The 24,312-nt window shown below is 38.5% G+C and overlaps 1 protein-coding gene across 3 annotated transcripts in view; it reads left to right on the forward strand.

The window, feature by feature from the left end:
- Window positions 1-24,312, forward strand: part of LOC129005887 (protein phosphatase Slingshot) — a 219,935-nt gene that overhangs the window by 136,550 nt on the left and 59,073 nt on the right. For all 3 annotated transcript variants that reach the window (XM_054434934.1, XM_054434926.1, XM_054434943.1), the window contains one exon: window positions 13,110-13,278. In XM_054434934.1, the coding sequence (XP_054290909.1) occupies window positions 13,110-13,278 (169 nt within the window). The remainder of the gene's footprint in view (window positions 1-13,109; window positions 13,279-24,312) is intronic.

The following is a 24,312-nucleotide window of genomic DNA, read 5'->3' on the forward strand; positions in this document are numbered from 1 at the left end:
GATATTACAATTCCAGATTTCTTTCTATGGGTTTTTTAATCTAGGATTTACATAAACAAACCACAAACAATACAGGAACTTAAGGAAATCTACGCAATTCCTAGAGACATGTTAGGAAAATCCGTCCTTCAACACTGTAAGCAGAAGGCGACCACCTTAGCGATGTAATTTTCAAACGCTAAATTTTAAGTAATTTTACTCTAAAATTGCATATTGTGTAGGCCTACACTGTTTTTCCACTCATAAATTTATTTTTTTTCTCTGAATTGCCTGAATCCTCGTTATTTGAAAAACATGCGTTTCTCGTTAATCACCCTTTATATAGTTAGTATATAGTTGCTGTATCTACGACATTCTGTAGATAATCACTGAGTCAAGAGGCCCGTTTACACTGCAGTTTGCTACAAAAAGTTTCAAACTATATGATTGCAAACAAGCTATGTTTGTATTTTAAAAGTTGCAAACTTTTAACATTGTCTTTCTTTTAGTTAAGTGTGGATTGGCCATTTGGAGAGCAGAGAACAGACCTGCTGCTCCAAGTGCTTGTTATATTTTGGCTACTCAAAGAACACCCAGAAGGTACTGGATAAAACCGTCGCTACGAGCAAGAGCTAGGTATAGTGATACTGTAGTGTATGTGAAATGAAATGAAATGAAAATACTTCTTTATTGATTCTTTATGTGCACTATTACAAGATATGAACAAGGATGATGTGGATCCACTGTCAGGAGAATTGAGGACTTATGGGAGTTTTAAGAAGTTTTTGGGATGATAATCAGTGATTTTGAACGGGTGATGTTATCAGCTCCAAGTATTAATTTCCTAGTAAAGGAACACTAGGGTCATATTGAATCGTGTGCTTTCTTCCCACATATGTATATGTGCGCTTTTACATAGGCCTATATTCATCTGAGATGCCTGGTGTAGACTACAATGGCACCCCGCGAGAGATTCCTACGAGACAAGTCAGTCTCTCCGTGTCTCATCCCTGTGACTCATGCGCTATACAGTGACCCCTTTATGTGATTGATACGTAACAAGTGTAACTAAACAGGTAATGTATGCAAGCGCGTGAGAATGTTATGTTAGAATATATCCGAGGATAGCTTACACGAAGAGAACGCTGTTTCTTTTCATCGGAAAGTAGTTTGGAAAGTAGTGTGCAAGTAGTAAAGATAAAATCAATTAAAGTATTGTATGTGTGTAAGACACTGTAAGATAAAAAGACGTAACACGATGCACGGTATATTTTATGTTTTTACATTTCAGTTTTTGTGTAGGCCAAGTCATATTTGTAAATGATAAGGCTAACTCTAATCTTTAGAGGTTTGTTGTCAATAGTTATTTGTGCAACTAGTGGTGAAAGTGGCACTTTGCTGCACACGAGAGCAATGTTTACGCACGAGCCGCAGGCGAGTGTGGAATGATCTCGAGTGCAGCAAAGGCCTTTTTCACTCGTGTTACACATTATATTTTTCCTACAGTCACTATAAAGCATATAAATAATTAGTCTTTCAAACACTATGCAACACGTTTTTAGGTTCAGCTGGCAACACAAATGGTGCCCTAGAGAAAGTAGTACCCGCGGTCCATATCACTCCGCTATTTTTCCTCGGCAAGAAATGTGCTCCGCGTTTTGAGAATATAGTTCCGTATGTTTTTGTAATTTGAAGTGGTTTCCGCGCCTAAAAAAATGCTTAAAAGGTATTTTCTTGTTTATTAAGATCGTAGGAAGGTTTTAAAAACGTTTAAAAGAAAAGTCCAGAAAGTTCAGAAATACCGAAACTATAAACACGAAATGACAGGTTAAATCGTAGTTATAATAGTCAATCAGCTGCTCATAGTATAACTAGGTGTACGCTTATTCTTCCCGTATTGGGACAAAACGAAGACAGTGAAAAAGGCTGCACTGGTAAAGGCAACCAGAATACACAGTAGTACCCTAGTTGTTGCTGCACATAAAAAAATATTATACTGGATCTAGCAGGATCTAGGCATGGAGTAGTATTTTTTCTGTGGCATGGATCAGCATGGATGCTCAGTGTCTTGGAGAGTAGATCATTTCGAGAATGCTAAAGGTCTGGTGTGGTTTGGTGCAATAGGTGTGGTGAATATCTGGCCCAAACTCATATGATGAGTAAATAATAATCTAGGAGATAGTCAATATCCAGAGAATTTTATTTGACGCTAATGATTTTCAACTTCTTCTTGGTGGGATTTAACATTATCTTTGGTCAAGTCTTAGCTGAGAAATCATCAAGAGCCTTAGGCAAGGACTCAACATCATGGAGGGAAGCAACTTCCACAAACAGTTTTATATCATCAGCGAACTAAATAAAAGGGATTTTGATAACTCTCTTGATGTATTTAAAGAATATGTAGTACTGAAAATATCTGAAATTTTGTTGGATGTTTTCATGATAAATATGCTACAAATCCATATTCACACCACAAAACCCATGAAAACCAGTTCACATAATCTAATCAAGACAGTTAGTAAAACTCAACCTGTTGAGAGAGTGTTTATTGTATTAAACCAAATTACAATAATAGTTATCACACATCCTTGTCAACTCCTCCTTATCCTCAGTCAAATAAGGACTCAAAACTATGGTACATTCATGATATTGGCAATTTTATCTCTAACCCTTTATCAAACAATAAATTATGTCAATTAGTATTTGTTTGTTTTTACTTTTAGCTAGGGTATTTTAAAAAGTTTCTGTTAGTAGGAATTAGGAGGTTTTCAGAGTAAACAAATCTAAAAACACTCATATTGTGCACCACAGCCCTCTAAGAAAGCCTGTCACCATTGGTGGCCAGAATGCACCCACTTTTCATGCTGGATAAGTGTTTACCGACTCTCTTACATTAAATCTTATCAAAATTTGAGTTTGATCAATAGTAGAGGGTTAAAATTTCATCGGGTACAAATTTTACCTATAGCCTACCTCCATGACCCTTCATCGGGGAATAAAAAATTCTATATACTACTTGGTTTATTTTTCAAGCTATCTTTACCACATGCGCTAAACCCATAGAATTTTGAGGTTTTCAGAGTATAAAATGGCAAAAAAAATTTTATTTTACGCCATTCAACCCTCGGTAAAGTCTGTTTTTTCATAGTCTGGCCAGAATGACTTATTACACTCATCATACTATAGATATGTGTTTACTCTCTTTCATCCAGTCATATCAAAAGTGGTCACATTAAATATCATGGGATACTATTTTTTACCGATACCTTTGGACTCTTTTGCATTATGTGTCCGCTCTTTATTGTGTATTATAAATGGAAAAATTAACTTAATGGGGTGTCTCCCGTATTACTACAAATCACATCAATAGTGGAGGATTAAACTGCACTGTAGAACTATATGGGATAAGATCCCCATATTGATGCATTATGTGTAAACTTTCATACACTAAATATTTGTTTGTTTTTTACGCTCTTTAAAAAGTTTTGATTAACAAAAATGAATTTGGATGTTTTAAAAATAAAATACCACAGGCAGCAAATCTGCATAACAAACTAATTTACAATTGAAGTCAGATTCATTTTCACTTGAAAGGTGAACACACACCGGAGCGGTAGCGGTGCAATATTCGCGCGGTGAATTAGTATATTGGAAGTAAATGCAAGCGGAATGGAGCGGTAGCGGTTTACTGCCCGTACAAACCACACTGCTGAGATGCAAAATGTTCCATTTGCAGCATGTTCCAGCGGTGCCGGTGCGACGAGCCTGGCATTTGTGTTTCTTCTCAATTTTAAGTAAAGGCATCAATGTATGGAATTCGCCATGCCTGAAATTGCCTTTCTGAAATTGCCTTTTGTTGATGTCATATACACACTTCCTATTTTTGCGATCGTTGTCTTCAGCTACAGCAAACAATAGCAAAATTTCTTCCTCATCGTCTGATGTAAACATATTTCTAACTAACAACCCAACTAACTTGTTGACTGCACACTCATAAATGAGGACAAAAAATTACTGTACTCTGCTGTCATCGTTGCAATGCGGAATCGTTCTGGTGTACAAGCCCCAGCTATACCGCCACCGCTCCGGTTTGTGCAGGCCTTCAATTATTTAAATAACAATAGGTTCAACGACTACCTAGGTTTGCTGCTACAGGGAGGACAGCTTAGTAAAATGTGTTTTTTAGTAAAACATTAATAGCTTAGTATACAAAAAAATTATGTTTCCATCTAATATATCCATAAATAATCAAACCACAACAGTTTACTAATTCTCCATAAGAATATACCAGGAATTTTAAATTTACAATTCTTAGAATCGCCAATAACCATAGGCCTACACAAACACTTCATTATAAGATGTTTTATAGATAAATGGGGAAAACTGTTTATGATAAAGGGTTCTGTAGGCCCTTTTTTATGCACAGTGGTAAGGGTTGACTTAGCCTATCATTATCATTGATAAGTCAATGATAATAAAGTGTTGTTGTATGCCTTATGATTACGAAGATAATTCTAAAAATTGTAAATTTAAAATTCTCATGTTATTTATTTGGAAAATAAATAAACTGTTGTAGTTTGCTTCTTTATGGATATATTTTAATACAATTTGGAAATTTTGTTTATTTCATAATTCATACTAAACTAACTAACAACATAAATTTAATTATTTCTCGGATTTATGATATTTTATTTCAACGCTGCAGAGCAGCATGAGTCCTCTAGTGTTGTTTGAATGGGAACTGAATCTGACAATTTTAAGGGTATATTTTAGTAGAAATTCAGCCAGGTAAATGGAAATTAGCTTAGTCTGCAAGTTTGCTGCAGCAGTGGTATTTATATCTACCATGGTAGGGTAAGTAAGTGCTGCAAACATTAATCTGTTATGTACTCACTACCTAATACTCGGTTGAAATTGACTCTTATTTGATTGTGGTTACCAACCACCCTCCTGTTCAAACTAAAACGTCCAAAGCCGCTGCCAGTTGCACGACGTCCAATACTGTAGCTCAGTGCTGTCGCAAGACGTCTAGAGCTTATGCTTATGGAGCTAGGTTAGGTTAGGTTAGTCTGTACTACAGTCGGTAAAAAAGTATTCACAGTGTGCAGGTGCTCTGGACGTTGTGGGACAGCGCTGAGCTATTCGACGTCACAAATGAAATAATGAAATGAAATAATGAGTTTATTCCTTCAAAACAAATAAATACAAAATAATACAATCACTTGGAACTACGTTGCCACATTATCCAGTAATCGTGACAAACGTAAACAAAACTGGCAGCGTACATTTTGAAGAGTGTTAAGTGTGCTGTTTCTCTACAACCAATCTCATGACGTCCAGAGCTTGTAGAAGGACTACAGTATGTTGATTACAGTTCCTGTAGTACTTTTGGACATGATGAGATTTGGACGTCATGCAACAGTCAAATATTTTATAGGCTATTGGACCTTGTGAGATAAATCAAGAATTTTATTTCGGATATTATGAAACTGACTTATATTATTCTACAAAGTGACTCTTGTATGTCATGAAATGCATTCTTATTTATACTTGATAGCAGTGGAGGATTCAGAGGGGGGGAGAAGGGGCGACCGCCCCCCCCCCTCAGACATACATACTGTATATATTTTCTACTGCATGTTATACAGTAGTGCATACACATTGCATAAAATAATTTGTCACACTAACTTTGGACAAAGAAATGGTTGGTATAAAACTGCCGTTTTGGAGACTTAGTTTACACAAATTTTTCGGGGGGGGGGGGTACCCCCAAACCCCCCCTCAGTTCGCCCCCCCCCCCTTGTGACAGTTCTAGATCTGCCACTGCTCTTTTTAGCAAGTCTGTCCACAGTATTGTGGGTACTTTCCTGTTAAAGGGAACATTCATTATTATCGATGATTTTTTTCTCAAAATATCGATATTAACAAATTGAAACATATCAGCTGACAACTACGATAAATAAATATTGTTCAGAATCAACAAACAAAAATTTTAAAATTATTGAAATAAAACTGTTCTAAACTAACCTGACAGAACTAACCAAACTTGCTGTAACATTTAAAAACTCCATTTAATATTCTCCACTCGCCTTTTGTGTTATCAAACGGAATTTTTAAATGGTACAGCAAGTTTGGTTGGTTATGTTAGGTTAGCTTAGAACAGATTCATTTCTTTCCATATAATGGACTATATTTTAGCCTAAATATCAGCTGTCAATTTGTAATGTATAACTTAGTAGGTAAAGGGAAAAAATTGATATATCGAAAAAAATCATCAATAATAATGAATGTTCCCTTTAACAGGAAAGTACTGTATTGTGTTACCATGTTAGCCTACCTCTGAGTAATGATGTGCAATCCTGGTCAGTGTGTCATTATTGCGTAGCGATATGTATTGGAACGGGATGTATCAATACCTAATCGTATCCAATCCTCGTGCATATATTTTTACGTGTAGGCTATCAGATGAAATACTGTATCGGTTATTTATAATTTCTAGGAAAAAATGTAAATATCTTAAATATAACGAGCTGCAGAGACAAATACTATGTTACTTACAAGCTTGTAAAGAAGGTTAGTGATACATTTTACCTCACAAAATCCATTTCCTGTGTCTTTTTATTAGTACCGTATCAAACTCCTGGACATAACCTCTTAATTCCAGTAAACCCTCAAAATTAAAAAAATAATTATTTTATTGTTTTCCTAGTTTTTGCAGATGGATAATTGATTAATAGAAAAAGTACTAATAATGCTTGTGGGCAGGCCTACTTGCACATTTAATAGTATACCCTATCATAACCAAACTTGATTATAGCATAGCATAGCATTTATACAATACTATGATTATACGCTTCCACTTACGGTTCATGTACCGATATCTGAATCGACACGTATTGATACGCACATGAGCATATTTGAAAAATCTTTAAGTTGCTTTTTTTAAACATTCATCATGAAGAGAAGGTTTTATGGTTAATACGGCAAATTATGAGACGATAACGACATGTGAAATAATGTAGCCGTACTGTAGGTAATTTAAGAATAGGCTTTAACTTCTTATTCCAAAAAAAATTATGTAAACATTAAGTACGTAGGCCTACTCTAATTTCAGATAAGGTCTGTTAGTAAGAATTACCGTGGTACATCCGGCCAAGCACGATAACAAAAATGCAATAATACTGCAACTTATGTTCTGTTATAAAACAATCAATTGCTGTATTTGTTGTGCCAAGGGGGGTTATCAGTTATTACAACGGGAGCAGCCTGTGTCGCTGTGCATAAAAGCTCTCATAAGACTAAATGTCTGTAGCCTAGTTACAAACCGCTACAAAGTTGCAGTTCCTAGGGCCTCTACTCTGGACTTTCAGGCCTCGACTATAGAGGATGCCGCCTCGCGGTGCATATAAGCCCCCATTTGAATCAATGTAATTTCTTTGTAGACTTAATACTTAATACTTTATTGCTTTCAATACTTTTCTTTGAAATGGTGACCATACAAAGTAGGTATTTTAAGCCAAGTATGAATGGAGATGAGAGCAGGATGAGTGGCACGATCTTGTAGTCTTGTTAGTGACTAAGGCCGACATATTCCTTAGACACAGCTGTTAATTAATAGCCCATACAGCTTATGGCGACTAAGAGACCTACAGTTTATAGTGGAATCCGAACCACATTTTTGCCTTTGGTATATACAAATTGAAATTGGTCTAATTATCAGTTTAGTACTGCAGATAGTCATAGTACTCACTCGTGCGGACGTTAATCCACACCATGGAGAATCGCATCCACAGTGCATGCCTATAAATATCCACAATTCACTTTTATGTTACGGACACACAAAAGCCTAGCTGGTAAACTCTTAGCCAGCCAATCATTGTAAGTTTAGCTGTATATATTACGGTATATCAAAGTGCCAAAGCAATAATACTTTTTACAGAGTATTTATCAAGCGTTCGAAAAAAAACTTAAAACAATTTTCAAGTAAATTTAAGAATAATTTGTTTGTTAGGCCTTTATGGGTTGATATCAATTTACATTAACTAAATATTCCCAAGCACATATGATGTGCCCTTGTTAATTACAATAGGCCTACATGTATGTGTATGTAGCTAGCCTAACTTATTGGTTAGGGTTACAGATTTTAGTGCGGAAAGGATGGATTTGATTTCCGGCACATCCGGCACATACAGGTAGGCCTAACTCAACTTACACGTTTGGACCGCTTTCCCTAAAAGCGCAACTTATATTTTGTCTGTCGTCTAAAATGCCACTGTTGTCATCTGAGACCACAAACTAACTTAAGTTACTAACTCCCTCATTTTAACAAAAGGGGCTAGGCGGTTGCACTTTAGTTTACGTCATACACTCATTCGAATGAATATATCGATCTGAAATCAATATATTGATTAGCCTATTTCATTCGGTTAACTTAGTTAGGTTGACATAACCTAACTAAACGAATGAAATACCGTAATCAATATATCGAATAGTCTATATATTGATATTCTTCATTCGAATGAGTAGGACGTCACAAACTAACGTGCAGCCGGCTAGGCTAGAGCAAATTTGGGGTTTTAGGTATAAATTTTCTGTTAAAAAGGATGCCATTCGTTTTATCAAAATTATGTGCAACACTTTTTAAAATTAATGCCAAGGCCTAAGTTATCTAGAAAATAATGTGTTGTTTTAGCTCAAGAAAACAAACAACTTTGTAGAAGTTAAATATTGTCTAGGTAGGCCAAAAGAGAGGTTGTTATAGAGCTCAACTTAAAATCTACAGGTTGCTGATTTGATTCCAAGGGAGATTGTTTTCAGACGCAGATACTATTTGTAATTATGAATAACAAAAACACAGAGGATATGCTTCCGAGAACTGGACCTGGATTAGGCGTCCTGCAGTTACTGTCATAGCCTAACCAAACCAACCCAACTTGCTGATGATGAGAAAATCAAATGAAAGTTAAATTCTGTTCATAAAATAAAATTATAAATAACAACAATTCAAACAAAAGATGTACAGTTAAGAAGAAATTGCATTCAAAGCAAAATCTGTGACAAAAAGTTAAAGTTACCGATGGGATTCGAACCAGCGACCTCTTGCATATTAGCACTCTATCCACTACACCACGAACACCGATGGCTGTACATCGTATCGTTGTGGTAATGGTGTTCCGGGACCCCACAACCCGGTGGCGTCACTGCAGGACGCCTGTCGCCTATTAATCCAAGCCCGGTTACCGGACGTGTATAGGTAGGCTACTCTGTGTATAACAAAAAGGTGTAAAAAATATAAGGTTGTTGGGTAGTAACAAGACCATGGTTTGGATCGTTCACTTTCAAAACATTTAAAAAAACACAGAGGATACGCGTCCGGTAACCAGACGTGGATTAACTTAGGCGTCCGGTAGTGACGTCACCGGGTTGTGGGGTCCCGGAACGCCATTACCACAACAATACGAAATTTGGCCAGCGTTGTTCGTGGTGTAGTGGATAGAGTGCTCGGCTGATATCCAAGAGGTCCCTGGTTCAAAACCCATCGGTTTCTTTAACTTTTTGTCAAAGATTTTGCTTTGAATGTACTTAATTTCTTCTTAACTGTACATCTTTTGTAGAATTTTTGGCATTTATAATTTTATGTTATGAAAAGAATTTAACCTTCATTTGATTTTTTTCATTATCAACAAGTTTGGTTGGTTATGTTAGGTTATGACAGTAACTGCCGGACGCCTAATCCACGTCCTGTTACCGGACGCGTATCCTCTGCGTAAAAAAAAAAACATTAGCGTATATATCACACAAAATAAGTTAAGCAGCCTCAGAACATAGGCCTAGTTCAGCTTCTTAACTGTCCTAGCTAACCCTAAAAATTTTAGCTTACAGTTAATCTAACTCACATACCTAGGCCTAGGCATACATTTTAGGGCCAATAAACTGAACAATAGGCTAACTTACAAGATGATTAAGTTAAGTTAACACTATAAGTTACTTAATGGGGTAGGCATAGGCTACATTCTCAGTCTCTGCTCAGCATAGCCTAGACCTTTTTTCTTGGGATCATAAACTAATGTTTTATAACTTAGGCTACTAACATGTGTCCACAACCTAGGGTAGCTGGATACCGGTAATAATTTTGTTATCTTTGGATTCAATTAGACTCATTGACTTAATCATTAACCAAACCAGATCTTGGAAACTATGTACAGGTTTCCCATGGATGTTCAAAGGTTCACAAACACACATTTTTACCCTTATCATCAGCCAACCATAATCTTTAAGTTAGTTAGTTTATCTTCACTAAGTTCAGTTATTTTAGGTTAAGTTAAACTTAGGCGTTGAGGCCGATTTGTTTGAGACTTGCATTGTTAAGGCGTGGTTAAGCCTATGCCATTGAATTGTTTACTTACGTGATTTTATTCTGTTATTGTTTTAATCAAAATGCACCAACTTATCTTGGTTTTTGTTTACCGTACCACCAATCTCTTTCTCATCAATCTCATCCACGACTCAGATTTTCACTCTCAATCCACCAATCCACCTGGCGATCGACGACAGAAAATTTGATTGAAAAAATACTTGTAAACCAATTATTTTGAAATTTGTATATCAGAAATAGAAATACCTTAAGCCGAAATAGTAGTTCCTGTTGTTGACAAGACATAGACAAGGACTTATGTTATGTTATGTTACGTTGCTGACATTATTTCTAAACTGACGTAAGCTACGCTAGTCAAATGAACAAACCACGACCACAAAAGTCGTTAATTTACTTAATAACATTAAATCGAAAACATAATCGTGAATTGTTGAAATATACCTTAGAAAGAACTACACAACAAAATAAATCTGTGGTACAAGAATCAGATTTTTTGATGTTTTAGTAAAAAAGCCTTTCCGTAACAAAAATTTAGCAACCAAATTCTTTAGTGGAGTATGAGGACTTCACTTCGTTTCGTCCAATTATCTTTAAGTGTTGCCAACCTATTTCCAAGCGTACACGGATTACGTGCATAATGGAACCACGCTGTTTTGTGTTGTTTCGTTGGAATCCTGATGTGCGGCAAAGTATAAACCGTACGGCAAAGTATAAATATGCAGCAATTAGCAGCTTTCTGTACTATAAACAGTACAAGGAAGCCAACTTTGTCGGGTGACTGTAGGAAAAATAATTTACTTTCAAGCTGAACTGTAGCACGATAAACTACGAGCGAGAAAGGGAACTATTAAAATTGATCGACCCCAGCAAACTAGATCGATGACATCGGTTGAGCGCGACTTTTCATTTAATCGAAGGAAGTAGGACAACTTTCAACTCCGTTGACGTTTTAATAACTGTATAATTATTTTGGTAGTACATCTGTCTTTGGAGTAGTCACGAGCAACCAATAGTTGGGGTAAAATACGCATTAGAAGCTCTCGGACTCGGAGGTATCGACCTCTATCCCTTTACTGTTAAAGTCTTATAATTTTGTGTTTTAACATTTAGTTCTGCCTCATTACGTCTCCACAGCCTCTCTTCTGACGTAAAATTTCTCTTCAATAGCTCATCTTAAAACAATGAATTGTGTCGGCTTAAATTCAGGAGGTTGACCGCTTGTCAAAACTGTACCAGTGGGCCCGATTTACAGCAACACCTCTTGTGTTATTGGCATGAACTCCTTTGTTGCAGTTTGTACGGTGCTACTTCGCCGGCAAGGGCTCGCGGTGGTGCTATCCCCTAAGGCCCCGTTTATGCACCAAGTGCGGGAGCGGTGCGATAGCGGGCCCGCTCCCGCTGTAAATGAGTCTGTTTATGCACGAAGAGCGATAGCGGTAGCGGTTGGTTAAAGGAGAATGGAAGGGGGACACAGTCTTGCCAACTCAAACTCTGCCAAATAATTAACACAACTATTTGTCCTAAGTGTACGTGCGCGTGGGTCAAGTTGGCAACCCTGGCTTCAGCCCAAGCAACCGCTGCGATTCCTAACTACACAGCGGGCGAATTATAAATCGCAGCGGGAGGTCAACCGCTATCGCTATCGCTCTTGGTGCATAAACAGCCCCATTTAACTCAATGGTGTTAGAAATCGCTCCCGCTGTCGCTACCGCTACCGCACTTGGTGCATAAACGGGGCCTAACGAACGCCTGGTCACGTGGCCCGGGGCCCGCCAAAACGGCACCAGTGGACCCGATACAGCAACATCTCTTGTGTTATTGGCATGAACTCCTTTGTTGCAGTTTGAGCGGTGGTACTTCGTCGGCAAGGGCTCGCGGTGGTACTGCCCCCTAACGAACGCCTGGTCACGTGGCCCGGGGCCCGCCAAAACGGCACCAGTGGACCCGATACAGCAACATCTCTTGTGTTATTGGCATGAACTCCTTTGTTGCAGTTTGAGCGGTGGTACTTCGTCGGCAAGGGCTCGCGGTGGTACTGCCCCCTAACGAACGCCTGGTCACATGGCCCGGGGCCCGCCAAAACGGTACCAGTGGACCCGATACAGCAACACCTCTTGTGTTATTGGCATGAACTCCTTTGTTGCAGTTTGAGCGGTGGTACTTCGTCGGCAAGGGCTCGCGGTGGTACTGCCCCCTAACGAACGCCTGGTCACGTGGCCCGGGGCCCGCCAAAACGGCACCAGTGGACCCGATACAGCAACATCTCTTGTGTTATTGGCATGAACTCCTTTGTTGCAGTTTGAGCGGTGGTACTTCGCCGGCAAGGGCTCGCGGTGGTGCTATCCCCTAACGAACGCCTGGTCACGTGGCCCGGGGCCCGCCAAAACGGCACCAGTGGACCCGATACAGCAACATCTCTTGTGTTATTGGCATGAACTCCTTTGTTGCAGTTTGAGCGGTGGTACTTCGTCGGCAAGGGCTCGCGGTGGTACTGCCCCCTAACGAACGCCTGGTCACATGGCCCGGGGCCCGCCAAAACGGTACCAGTGGACCCGATACAGCAACACCTCTTGTGTTATTGGCATGAACTCCTTTGTTGCAGTTTGAGCGGTGGTACTTCGTCGGCAAGGGCTCGCGGTGGTACTGCCCCCTAACGAACGCCTGGTCACATGGCCCGGGGCCCGCCAAAACGGCACCGGTGGGCCCGACATATAGCAACACATTAACTGTATTGACATGGACTGTTTGTTTGCAGCCTGAGCGAGTGCTACTTCGCCGGCAAGGGGGCCGCGGTGGTGCTGCCCCCTAACGAACGCCTGGTCACATGGCCCGGGGCCCGCCAAAACGGCACCGGCGGACCCGATATACAGCAACACCTCCAGTCCATGTTCTATCTCCTAAGACCTGAGGAAACTCTGAAAATGGTGAGTTGTCAGCATTATTTGGTTAATGTAACGTTGGGAAATAGGAAATTTATATCTTGGTTGGTAGCATCCCTCACACCCATGGTTCTAGTCTAAGCGATTTTGTGAACGGTAAATAATATGTAGGGTTTTTATCTCTTATTATCAAACCTAATAACAAATGATATATGACAATAGCGATGGCTTCATCGACGTCCAATGAATGTTGCTGATTGGCATATGTTTTCCCTTCGACCATTGCAATATTTGGCTACAAACGCTCCAAACATCTCAGCGACCGTTGCAGGTAGCACATCACTACATCACTTCCCACTTTCCTTGACCTGCCAGCCTTCACACAAGAGGTCCCTTACATTGGGCTATATATACACCTATCTATAACTTTTATCTACCCTCTTAATCATATTTAAACATACTATTACCCTGTTTTAGCTTACGTGTTGACCCATTGCCAGTGTCCTATCTCAGGGTCCAGGGTTGCGTAGGGGCAGTAGTTATGTCCGTGTGGGCTCTTTTGACTTTCTCCGGGGGCCGTATGGTAGAAAGTTGACAATTCGGTCGCCGCGCCGCCGCCGCCGATGTCGTTGATTCAGAGAGAGTTTGCGTAATTGTTGCATGTGCTGTGAGAATTCGTGGCTCGCTGGCCAATGGTCAGTCACGTCACTGGCAGTAACTGTAGGTTAGGTTAGGTTAGGTTAGGTGATCTGATTTGTCTGATTCTGTAGCTGAGTAAAAGTTAGCAGGTGTGGGTTTAATTCTGCTAGATTCTCGTTGCACGCCCGCTGATCGCTGCACAGTGTTCGTGTTCCTTTGTCCGTCACACACGTGGCCCGTGGCGACACAATGACGCTATCATCAGACGCTACCCAAATACGCTGATGACCTTGATACGTGTGGTGCCGGTATTGTCTTGACGATGGATCACATATCAACGCCTCTATTACGACCGTCATTGCAATAATAGCTTGTGGCTTGGTTTTAAAAACTCGTTTGTGTGTAGTTGTTATAAAATATAGATCGGCACACAAAATAACATTACGTTTACACAGCGAGTCTACCATGAATACGTCTCGGAGGAAGCTTCTGGAAAGACAAATCTTGTGAACAGCTATAGACAAATATCGGAATACGTTGTACACCTAACTTTAAATTTTTTCCAGGAATGAAAACACTGTATGACACTAAAAAGAGTGCTGTACCGGTGGTGGAAATGATGTAGTGAATTTGGGAGGCGGTGTTCTCTTAATTTGACTACTTTAACTTGTTTCTCCCCTCTGATCTAACCGAATCACATCCTGACATGCAAACGGAGTAAAATGAATTTGAACTGAATCGCACGTGCGACATCCCTCGGTCACGACTCACGAGCAGAGTGACTCATTATTCCAACACATCGTTCCAATTTTCGCACCTCGGACACTTCTCTGACTATTCAAGTCACATTTGACATGACACGACGCGTAACTGACATCGCCTGTTGTACCGTGTCGCGGGTGAAAGCTAAAAGTGAAAACAGCGAGGCAAATAGTCAGTGGGACTAGTGACTAGTGTTCCACCTTGCGTTGCGGAACTACCTGTATATCGTCAGTACAGGTACAGACAGGGTGGGTGAGATGGTTTATTCAGCGCGGCCGCTAGATAAATGGCACTGGTTATTGAGATAGATGCCGTCGGAGCACTTTCACTGCAACTGTATGGGATCACTTACATCGGTAGCTACTGGCTACTCACAGGTATTTCTGCCGGTAGGGTTGGTCGTTTTGTTCGGTCAAAACATTACGGAATCATATCGTTCAAAAATAATTGTAAATATAAAATACCATAATCAGGGTGACCACATTCTGGAAAGTCAGGGATAGTCATGGAAAGTCATGGAAAAAAATTCTGGTTATTGAAAGTCATGGAAATAGGCAAAAAGTCATGGAAAGTCATGGAAATCACCAATGATGGATGGATTTCAGGGGTCCTTTCAATGATCTAGTCAGCCGTAACCCCAACTATTGTAGCATTTTTAAGAATTTTTCACAAATATACGACAATTCAATTTATACAGTTGTCTTAGTTTATGGGTTTTGAGTTTGTATTTGGTTCATTGTTGTACCTTGTGAACGCCATTGTTATCTGTTAATACGTATTTCAATATTTTCTGTCTAGGCAGTATTATTTGTGTGTTTACAGTATTATAATTTTCGAGTAAAGTTCGTGAGTCATGGAAATCAATGGTTAATGGTCATGGATAGTCATGGAAAGTCAGGGAAATTAATGACAACATTTCTGTGGACACCCTGATAATACTGTACACATATTTTTAAGTCTCAGATATCCCCCGCCCGGTTGTATGATTTACTTCACAATCAATACAAATTCTAACTCAAATGATGACTTCATTTTTTACATGATTCCGACCCGCGCACGAACCGCCGCGAGCCACACCGGGCTGACCAATACCACACACGCACGACCCGTGTGTAATACTGTATTGTTCTTGGGTTTGGTGCTGTCGATAACACCCCTGCGATACAATGGACAATAAATTGGCTGCGAGTCCGAGAGAGTTCAGCTGGAATCGGATTGACTTTCGTCCACTCCAAGTTGTAACCAGTAATGACAGCCCATCTGAGAATTAACTGGTTATGATCTTTGACTCACTAATTAATCGAAGAGTCAAATACTTATTGAAGCGAGTGATTTTAATGTTACCTAATTCACTGTAAAATACAATAATATACTGCAACTTGTTCAACATTCCCTACAACTACTAGATTCTTACAAATAATTGTCGTACAAATATAATATTTCTGCTCATAGTCGTGAAGCAGTTGGTGGTACGATAAACAATTCACAAAGACTTATAATATAATATAATATATTCCTTGCTTGCTGGTAGGCATGTTCAATTCAATGATCAAAGTATCAATAGCAGTTATAGCTTTGGCAGTGCCTTGGCATAAGAGCACTCTCATTTATCTTGTGGATACTGTACTATACAGGGTGGAAAAAAGTCCCGGGACGGTTAAATATTTCAAAAAGTGATAGAGATATAGTTTCAATGCTTGGTACAGAGTAACTGGACATTAAAATCATTTTAACACATTATTCAGTGATGCACTACCTCCTCCGGGGGACGGCCCGCAAGGAGTAACAAACAAATTTTAAATGTAAACATAGGTTGATATATTCCTTGAATCTGCCATTTTGAATTTTAAGTGCGCTGACCACTAAATAAAGATAGTCACACTAGACTAGGATTGCCTGTTGATCGAGGCACAAGTACAGAAATCAGACAAAAATGCGTTTCTTTTGCAACCGTGAGAGCTCTAAAGCTCTAAAGTTGTAAAATTCATACGGAGTTCCAAGTATAGTTGTTTATTTACACCACTGGAAGTAGCGAAAGGAATAAACGGCAGCCCGTTACATCAGGGAACTCTGGACATAAATCACGGGGAAAGTCCGAACGATTATGTAAATGCAACCATCGTCGCATCGTCTGGCGTGTTATCAGGACGATCGTAAGGCTAAGAATATGGAAGATCAATAAACCCGGCAGGTAAGTGGCGGTTAACAACAACATGCACTTTCTAACTGCTGCATGTAGGCCTACGAGTGTATAAGTGCATCGATTGATGACCTTGTTAACTGTCGTCAGCTCCAGGTGATTATGTAAATCGTTTGCATTAGTTTCGGTTAGATTGCTTACTGTTATAGGCCTACGTGTTTTTTTTGAACAAGCAATACATTGATGTGATGTAGGCCTACTTTTAGAGCGGTGATATTCCTCTCTCAAGGCTAAATTGACTATTATCTTTCAATTAGTTTTTAATTAACTTTTTGCAGTAAAATAATATAAATATTGGCAACATGACAAAAAAATTAACAAATTAAACGTATTTTATATATATATATATATATATATATATATATAAATAAAGATTAAACATTAATAAACTTAGTACCCAAGTAAAATTATTTATTAAAATATTTACTGACTATAGTTTCGGCTCTAAGGCCATTTTAAAAGTAAACAAAAATCAAAATAAGATATGTAAATAAATAAATAACATATGATATTATAAAACTTTTCTAACTTTTATAGCAAAATTGAGAAAATATTAATGAAAATAAGTACAACACATCATATAGTATATAAATTAATCAATGAAGACAAAATTATGTTACAAGTTAAAAGATATTTACATATCTTATTTTGATTTTTGTTTACTTTGAAAATGGCCTTAGAGCCGAAACTATAGTCAGTAAATATTTTAATAAATAATTTTACTTGGGTACAAAGTTTATTAATGTTTAATCTTTATTTATATATTGTAGCCCTATTTTTCTATTTTTCATATATATATATATATATATATATATATATTACCCATAGCAAATCATTATTTAGTTTTAGCTAATTTCCCATAAGGAATAAGGTACCGTATTACCGTAGGTCTCACGGTAAGACCTAGACCCGTGACCGATTTACCATTAAGTTTTAATGTCCCCAGGGTGAAACACCATACGTCAAAAAAGTTACGTATCACATTTATATTTGTGTGTGTGGCCGTGAACACGATCATTCGAGTAATTTTGGGCCGATTTTCATAACATTTGGCTTTTAAATGTGTAGAACTGGATGAGATCAAGGCATAATATTGGGGCGATGAGTTTTTTTTTTTTATGTAAATGCTCTTTAAAACATGAAAATGTAATATTCGTCACGTCATAAATATAAATATCCCGCCGCAGCAAACCTGCAGATTAAGCGAATTTCCATTTGTCTGATTTGATTTTCACTTATCTATGATATTAGGTTTAGTGAGTACCTAGGTTTGCTGCCACAGGTAGGGTAAAAAAATGTGTTTTAATAAAATATTAATAAGCTTAGTACTGTATAAAATAAAAAAAATGCCAAGTTTGATCATATAGGTATAGGTATCCATAAAGAAGCCTACTGCAAGAGTTTGACTATTCTCCATAAGAATAACATGGGAATTTTAAGTTTACAATTTTGCGAATTTTCTCCGTAACTGTACAAAACACTTCAATATACTAAATTGTTTTCTTAAGCTCTTTAAAATAGTTTGGAGAAAAATTTGATCATTTTATGTTTTGAAGGTCAAAATAGGCTATGGGTAAAACACATTTTTACCCCATAAACCTATGGTCTAATCATGCTGGTTCGCGAACTCATTCAAGTTTATACACCCCGCCCTTCACCTAGAAGTTTTTGTTGTTGTTTTTTCATCTAGAGACATCAAAATGAAAAAGTAAATTTGTCCCGGGCCTGGGTCCTACCGTGCCACCTACGTGTATAGGTACTTCCCTATAAAATATATTTAGTATAACCAAAGGATTTTGCTTATTTAAGCTTTTTGTACGGTTAAACGTTACGGAGAATATTCCCTAAAACATAACAAAAAAAAAATGCCCATGTTATTCTGAAGGAGAATACTGTTGGAGTTTGCTTGTTAAGCATATAATTTGTTCAAACTTTTCAAATTTGTTTATTTCATGCTACATCATTAACCTAAAACCACTTTTTCCTATAGCAGCAAACCTACTGTACTACGACAAACCAGTACTTTACTGGACTGGTTTAAAATGGTGCAATCCGTTGGGAAATAAATAAAGTACTCGTTGAATCTATATATATATATCATGCATTTTACTGTTGCTGAACATATAACCAAACTGCGATATACTGTGTAGATTTGTCTGTTTTCGTCTTGTTTCTCTTACACGAGGTCAAGTGGTGAGGTCAGTATGCAGTTTCTCCACTCCCAGTCGAATGACAGGCACTATGGATGCCGATGTGCTCGTCATAGTGGGTTTACATGTTCTCGCGACTTTGCGATGATGTCACACATACCTTAACACCACAACTTGTGGCCAACACTAGCATGGTAGGTGTTTATATGTATAGTTGTTGTCGGGGTTAGGCTGTATACTCGAGGCGTGTTTTGTCCAACTACTGCGACTAGGGTAAGTTTCTATCATCTCAGATGCACATCTTGACTTTCACAACCACTCAGGTCCAGTTGTATCATTGTAAACTACCTTTACAGCACTTTCCTCCTGTGACGACTACGCGGTACACACTACCACTTTGCACTTCCTAACCTTTACACCTCACAAGGACACTTTCACACTTCATACTCCAGATGTTCCATCGATTCAACGATATATATCGTTAGCGCACAGTTTGCCGCGCTGGTGCGTCAGCGACATGTTGCCTCGGCGATCAAAGCGTTTGATCTACATCTACACAGTGCATTGGTTATCAATAAAGTGTAAAGCTACGGCTCACCAGTGTTGCGGTGTAGTGAACCGGATAATGGAACTGTGATAGCATCCGCGGCCGCCAAACGCCAAATCACCTAGCATACTTTATGCGAGGCGCAATTTTTAAGGCCTAAGTATGACGATCGTTTTAGTATGGTATGTAGCATTACACATTCGGACGATTAATGCATTATATTGATTTGTATACTTCATGCTTCACACTGTGTAACACAGTATACTTCATGGATATTTATTCTTTTAGCGAATTTCCCATATAGGGAATAAGCTATTACCGTAGTACTCATGGTAAGACCTGGACGCGGGACCGATTTTTTTCCGTTTTGAGGTCCCTAGAGGCCAAAAACACCATCCGTTCAAATTCATATATATATATATATATATATATATATATTTATATATTTATATATCTATATATATATATGTGTCCGTTAGCACGATAACTCGAGCAAAAATGATCCGATTTTGATGAAATTTGGTACAAACGTGTAAACCTACGTTTATTCGAACGAGTTCGCGATCCAGCATGATCGGACCATGGGAACGGGGGTTTACGGGGGGTTTTATGGGGTAAAAATAGGGTTTTCCCATTTTTGACCCAAAAAACATAAAATTTAGCAATTTCATTCCAAATCATTTTGTAGAGCTTAAAAAAACAAATAATTTAGTATATTGAAGCGTTGTTATACGCCTAATGGTTACGGAGAAAATTCCAAAAAATTGTAAATTTAAAATTCCAATGTTACTCTTATGGAGAATAAGTAAACTGTTGTAGTTTACTTGTTTATGAACATATTTTGATCAAATTTGGAAAATGTTTTAATTTCTTACTAACTATTAACATTTTACAAACAAAAAAAACAGTTTTACCCTCCCTGATGCAGCAAACCTAAGTACTTGTTAAACTAATTCTATTTAAATAGGGAATAAATGTTATATTTTTAAGTAGACATTTCAGTGTAAATCCAATCAGTCAAATGGAAATTCGCTTAGTCTGCAGGTTTGCTGCGGCGGGGGTATTTTATTTAGGCACCTTACAGACCTAATTAAAAACTACCCTAAATTATAAAGAGATTTAATTGTTAATTATAATTTTTATTTTCTTTCGCTTCGTTAGTTTTTTTTATTGCGCACCTTTAAGTCATATTATTTTAATGCTTTTCTCTGTACATACTTGTGTTGCTGTACTGTACTTATGTTTTTCAAAATTGTTCATTTATTGTTGGAATTGTAAATTTTGTATGTAACAATTTGATGTGGAATAAACCATTCCACATAATTTAATATTCGTTTAACCAATTATTTATTCCTGTTACAAAATAGGTACCGTAGTAGCCTATATTTTGCAAAATTTAATAGACATATTATTTGAGACAAGTTATACCATAACTAAGACCAATACACTTTAGAATTCTATAAAATTCTAATAATAAATATTTGTACCTTAACAGATATAGACATGTGAAAAAAACATGCTGAAAATCCTGTCTATTCATCTTAAAGTGGGCGTAAGATTGAAGTGTTGTTTTCTTAAATTTTCATAATAAATTTTCTATCATTCAATTATCCAAGAAAAAAATCGTAAAATGCTTGTCGTCTCTACCGTACAGTGTTTCAAGTCCAGTAGCCTGTTCAATGCTCAGTGAATAGGTTCGGCTGTGTTGCCGTCGGTGTTTACTGTTTCCCCTTTCCCTCGTGGATTGGCTCATTTTCAGCCATGTTCGCCATTACTGAACTTGCTATATGAGTGTTGAAACAGCAAAGTTACTATGGCTACACGTGTAGGTTTCCCTTTTGCTCTCTAGCACGCTTTATCGCTATCAATAATCTCTGTAGAAGCGGAGAAACTGCGATAGGTACTGGTGCCTTCGTCCCCAGGATTATAACTACTCAAACCCTCGCTAATTGACGTGGCTTACGTCCCCCCAGATTATAGAGATAAACATTCGTGGCTTTCGGCCTGCGCCCGCCGATAGTGGTGGTCGCACTGCGGCGGTGCTGCGACAATTGACATTATGTGGTTTATTTATTAATTTACTAAAAGCTGAGCTTCGCGATAAAAATATCATAACACCGTTCCTCTAAGATAATTAAACAATATGTACTGTTCCGCTTTTGATAATATTTCATTCAAACTGTCTTCTGCTTATTTACAAAGATAAAAATGTTCTCAATGCTTCATTTCAACCAGCTGTGCCAGAATACTCAAAGAAAAATAAAAACATTGAAATTATTTTTGTTGCCATGAAGACCAAACTAAATTGCATTGCAAACCCTACCACAGAACTGATTCACTGATTCACTGGTGATACAGAAGTAAATCACTGCCCAAAATAGCAAAACAGAAATCTGACTATGATACACCTCGGTTTAGTGTTATTTTTTTTCGTTTTGGGCAATAAATGCAGACAAACTCTATGAAATAATAGTTTTACAATAGTAAAATGATAAGGTGTATCTATATGCCTGCATTGAATCAAATGAGTTAGCTAGAGTCCTGAGGCACATCCACTCCTTACACAAGAAGCGTCTTTTGCAGCTGATTGCATATCAGCTGATCGGTCACGAGGACGTCACGTGTTCCAGGATCTCCTCCACGTGATCAACGTGCTATCCTTGTCTCCATGCCTCGGTCGTTGCTAAATTCGCTCCCTTCAGCACTCAGCACTGCGCGGGCCTCACACTCGTTGTGCCGACGTGTCATCGTTGTTGTTGTTGTTGTTGTTGTTGTTGTTGTCTATTCCCCAACAGCTCAAGGAGCTCTCATGTAGTGGCGGAGAGTCACAGAGGCGCCGTCTAATCGTCATGTTCTCGTAGGTGAATGGATACTCGTCTCTTCGACATCAAACACCTCTCCAGTCTTCACTATACACAACACCACTTCAGTCTTTATTTACCTTCCCTGGCGTGTTTGACCTTTCAAAACAAACTTACTGGGTCGAACAAACACATTAGTGTGATGTTGCTGTTATGATGATTCATGGATTGATTACTGTAAATACCACTGCCAAATTTACAAATTTTTAATAATGTTTTCCATAATATTAAGCGCTAAACGATTCAATTTAGTGAATTATTTCTTTTTAAACTCTACAAAATGGTTCCGAAATAAATTGTAAGGGTAAAATCGGGACCGAGTTATGCAGGGTGGCTAATAAAACAGCTGATCTTAGTCAGTAACAAAGCATACAGATCATCTCACATCATTCTACATTCATACTTCACTCATATTTTTTTTAAATACTACTGGGAAATTCGCTAATAACCACCTCACGCAGACAATTTTCAAAAAATTTGTAATTTTCCCCTAAAACATGAATTATCAATTTCTATTAGGGTACATCCATTGTGTACAGCTAAAACACAATTTTGTAAGTTTAAGCATGGTTGTAAGTTTACGATAGTTAAAATGCCTATGTTATTCTTACAGAGAAAAGAAAACTGTTGTAGTTCGCTTGTTTACTTTGATGACATTTGACAAATTTATTTATTTCATCCGATACCCTGTAAAAGCAAACCTAAGTACTCGTTAAATCAATACTTATTTGTGTAACTAGTGGGCAAAGTGGCACTTTGCTGCACACGAGAGCAATGTTTACGTACGAGCCGCAGGCGAGTTACACAGGTTACACAACTTGATGATGATAGGTCGCTACCAGCTACCGTCAGCGAATGACTCAGTGAACAGTGAAGGGGCCCCCAGGCTTTGGCTGTGACTATGCTGTCATCGTCATGCTGCTATTGACCGCTGCTGCGGCGCGGGCCAATACTGCCGTTAGGGTGCGTTCACAAAGAAAGCTGGTTACAAGCGCTTGTTGGCAAGCGCTTGCAAACTCAAACCGGCGTGAGAAAAGTCAACATAGTATCAAGCGTGTGCGTTCACAGACAAAGCTTGTGACGGCTAGCAAGCGCTTGTTACAAGCTCTGACAAGCACGCAAGAACGTTTCGTACTTGTTTTCCGGCGCTTGTTGGCCGAACCAGTCAGTTACAAACAACTAACAGTGCAGTCTGGATATCGATGAGTTGATACTTCAAGTATTTAGAGCTTCCAATTAAAAAAAAAAAAAAAAAAAAAAAAAAAAAAAAGATTACCCACGTATTTAACTTTAAACGTAGTTAACTCCATTCTCATATAAGAAAAAACCTCACTTTGTCCAATTTCAATTGAAGAAATAGACGGTGGTATTCCTCGAACTTACCTCCTCCGGGGTTAATTTAATGAACACCCTACTTTCCTTCTATGAATTTTTAATTTTACATTTTCAATCAAAAATAACTCTTCATCAATTGAGGAAGATATTGTCTCAACCAGAGCAAAGACTACACTGAGCTTGAAATGCAAGCGTTTGTTGTGAACACACAACAGCATTCTCAAGCGCTTGGAACAAGCGCTGAAAGTAAGTTACTTGTAACCAGCTTTCTTTGTGAACGCACCCTTACACAACTTGATGATGATAGGTCGCTACCAGCTACCGTCAGCGAATGACTCAGTAAACATTGAAGGGGCCCCCAGGCTGTGGCTGTGTCTATCCTGTCATCGTCATGTTGCTATTGACCGCTGCTGCGGCGCGGGCCAATACTGCCGTTACACAACTTGATGATGATAGGTCGCTACCAGCTACCGTCAGCGAATGACTCAGTAAACATTGAAGGGGCCCCCAGGCTGTGGCTGTGACTATCCTGTCATCGTCATGTTGCTATTGACCGCTGCTGCGGCGCGGGCCAATACTGCCGTT

The sequence above is a fragment of the Macrosteles quadrilineatus genome, unplaced genomic scaffold (assembly GCF_028750875.1).
Source record: "Macrosteles quadrilineatus isolate MER2022 unplaced genomic scaffold, UCM_ALF_1.0 Scaffold_1__1_contigs__length_201487025, whole genome shotgun sequence".
Lineage (NCBI taxonomy): Eukaryota > Metazoa > Arthropoda > Insecta > Hemiptera > Cicadellidae > Macrosteles > Macrosteles quadrilineatus.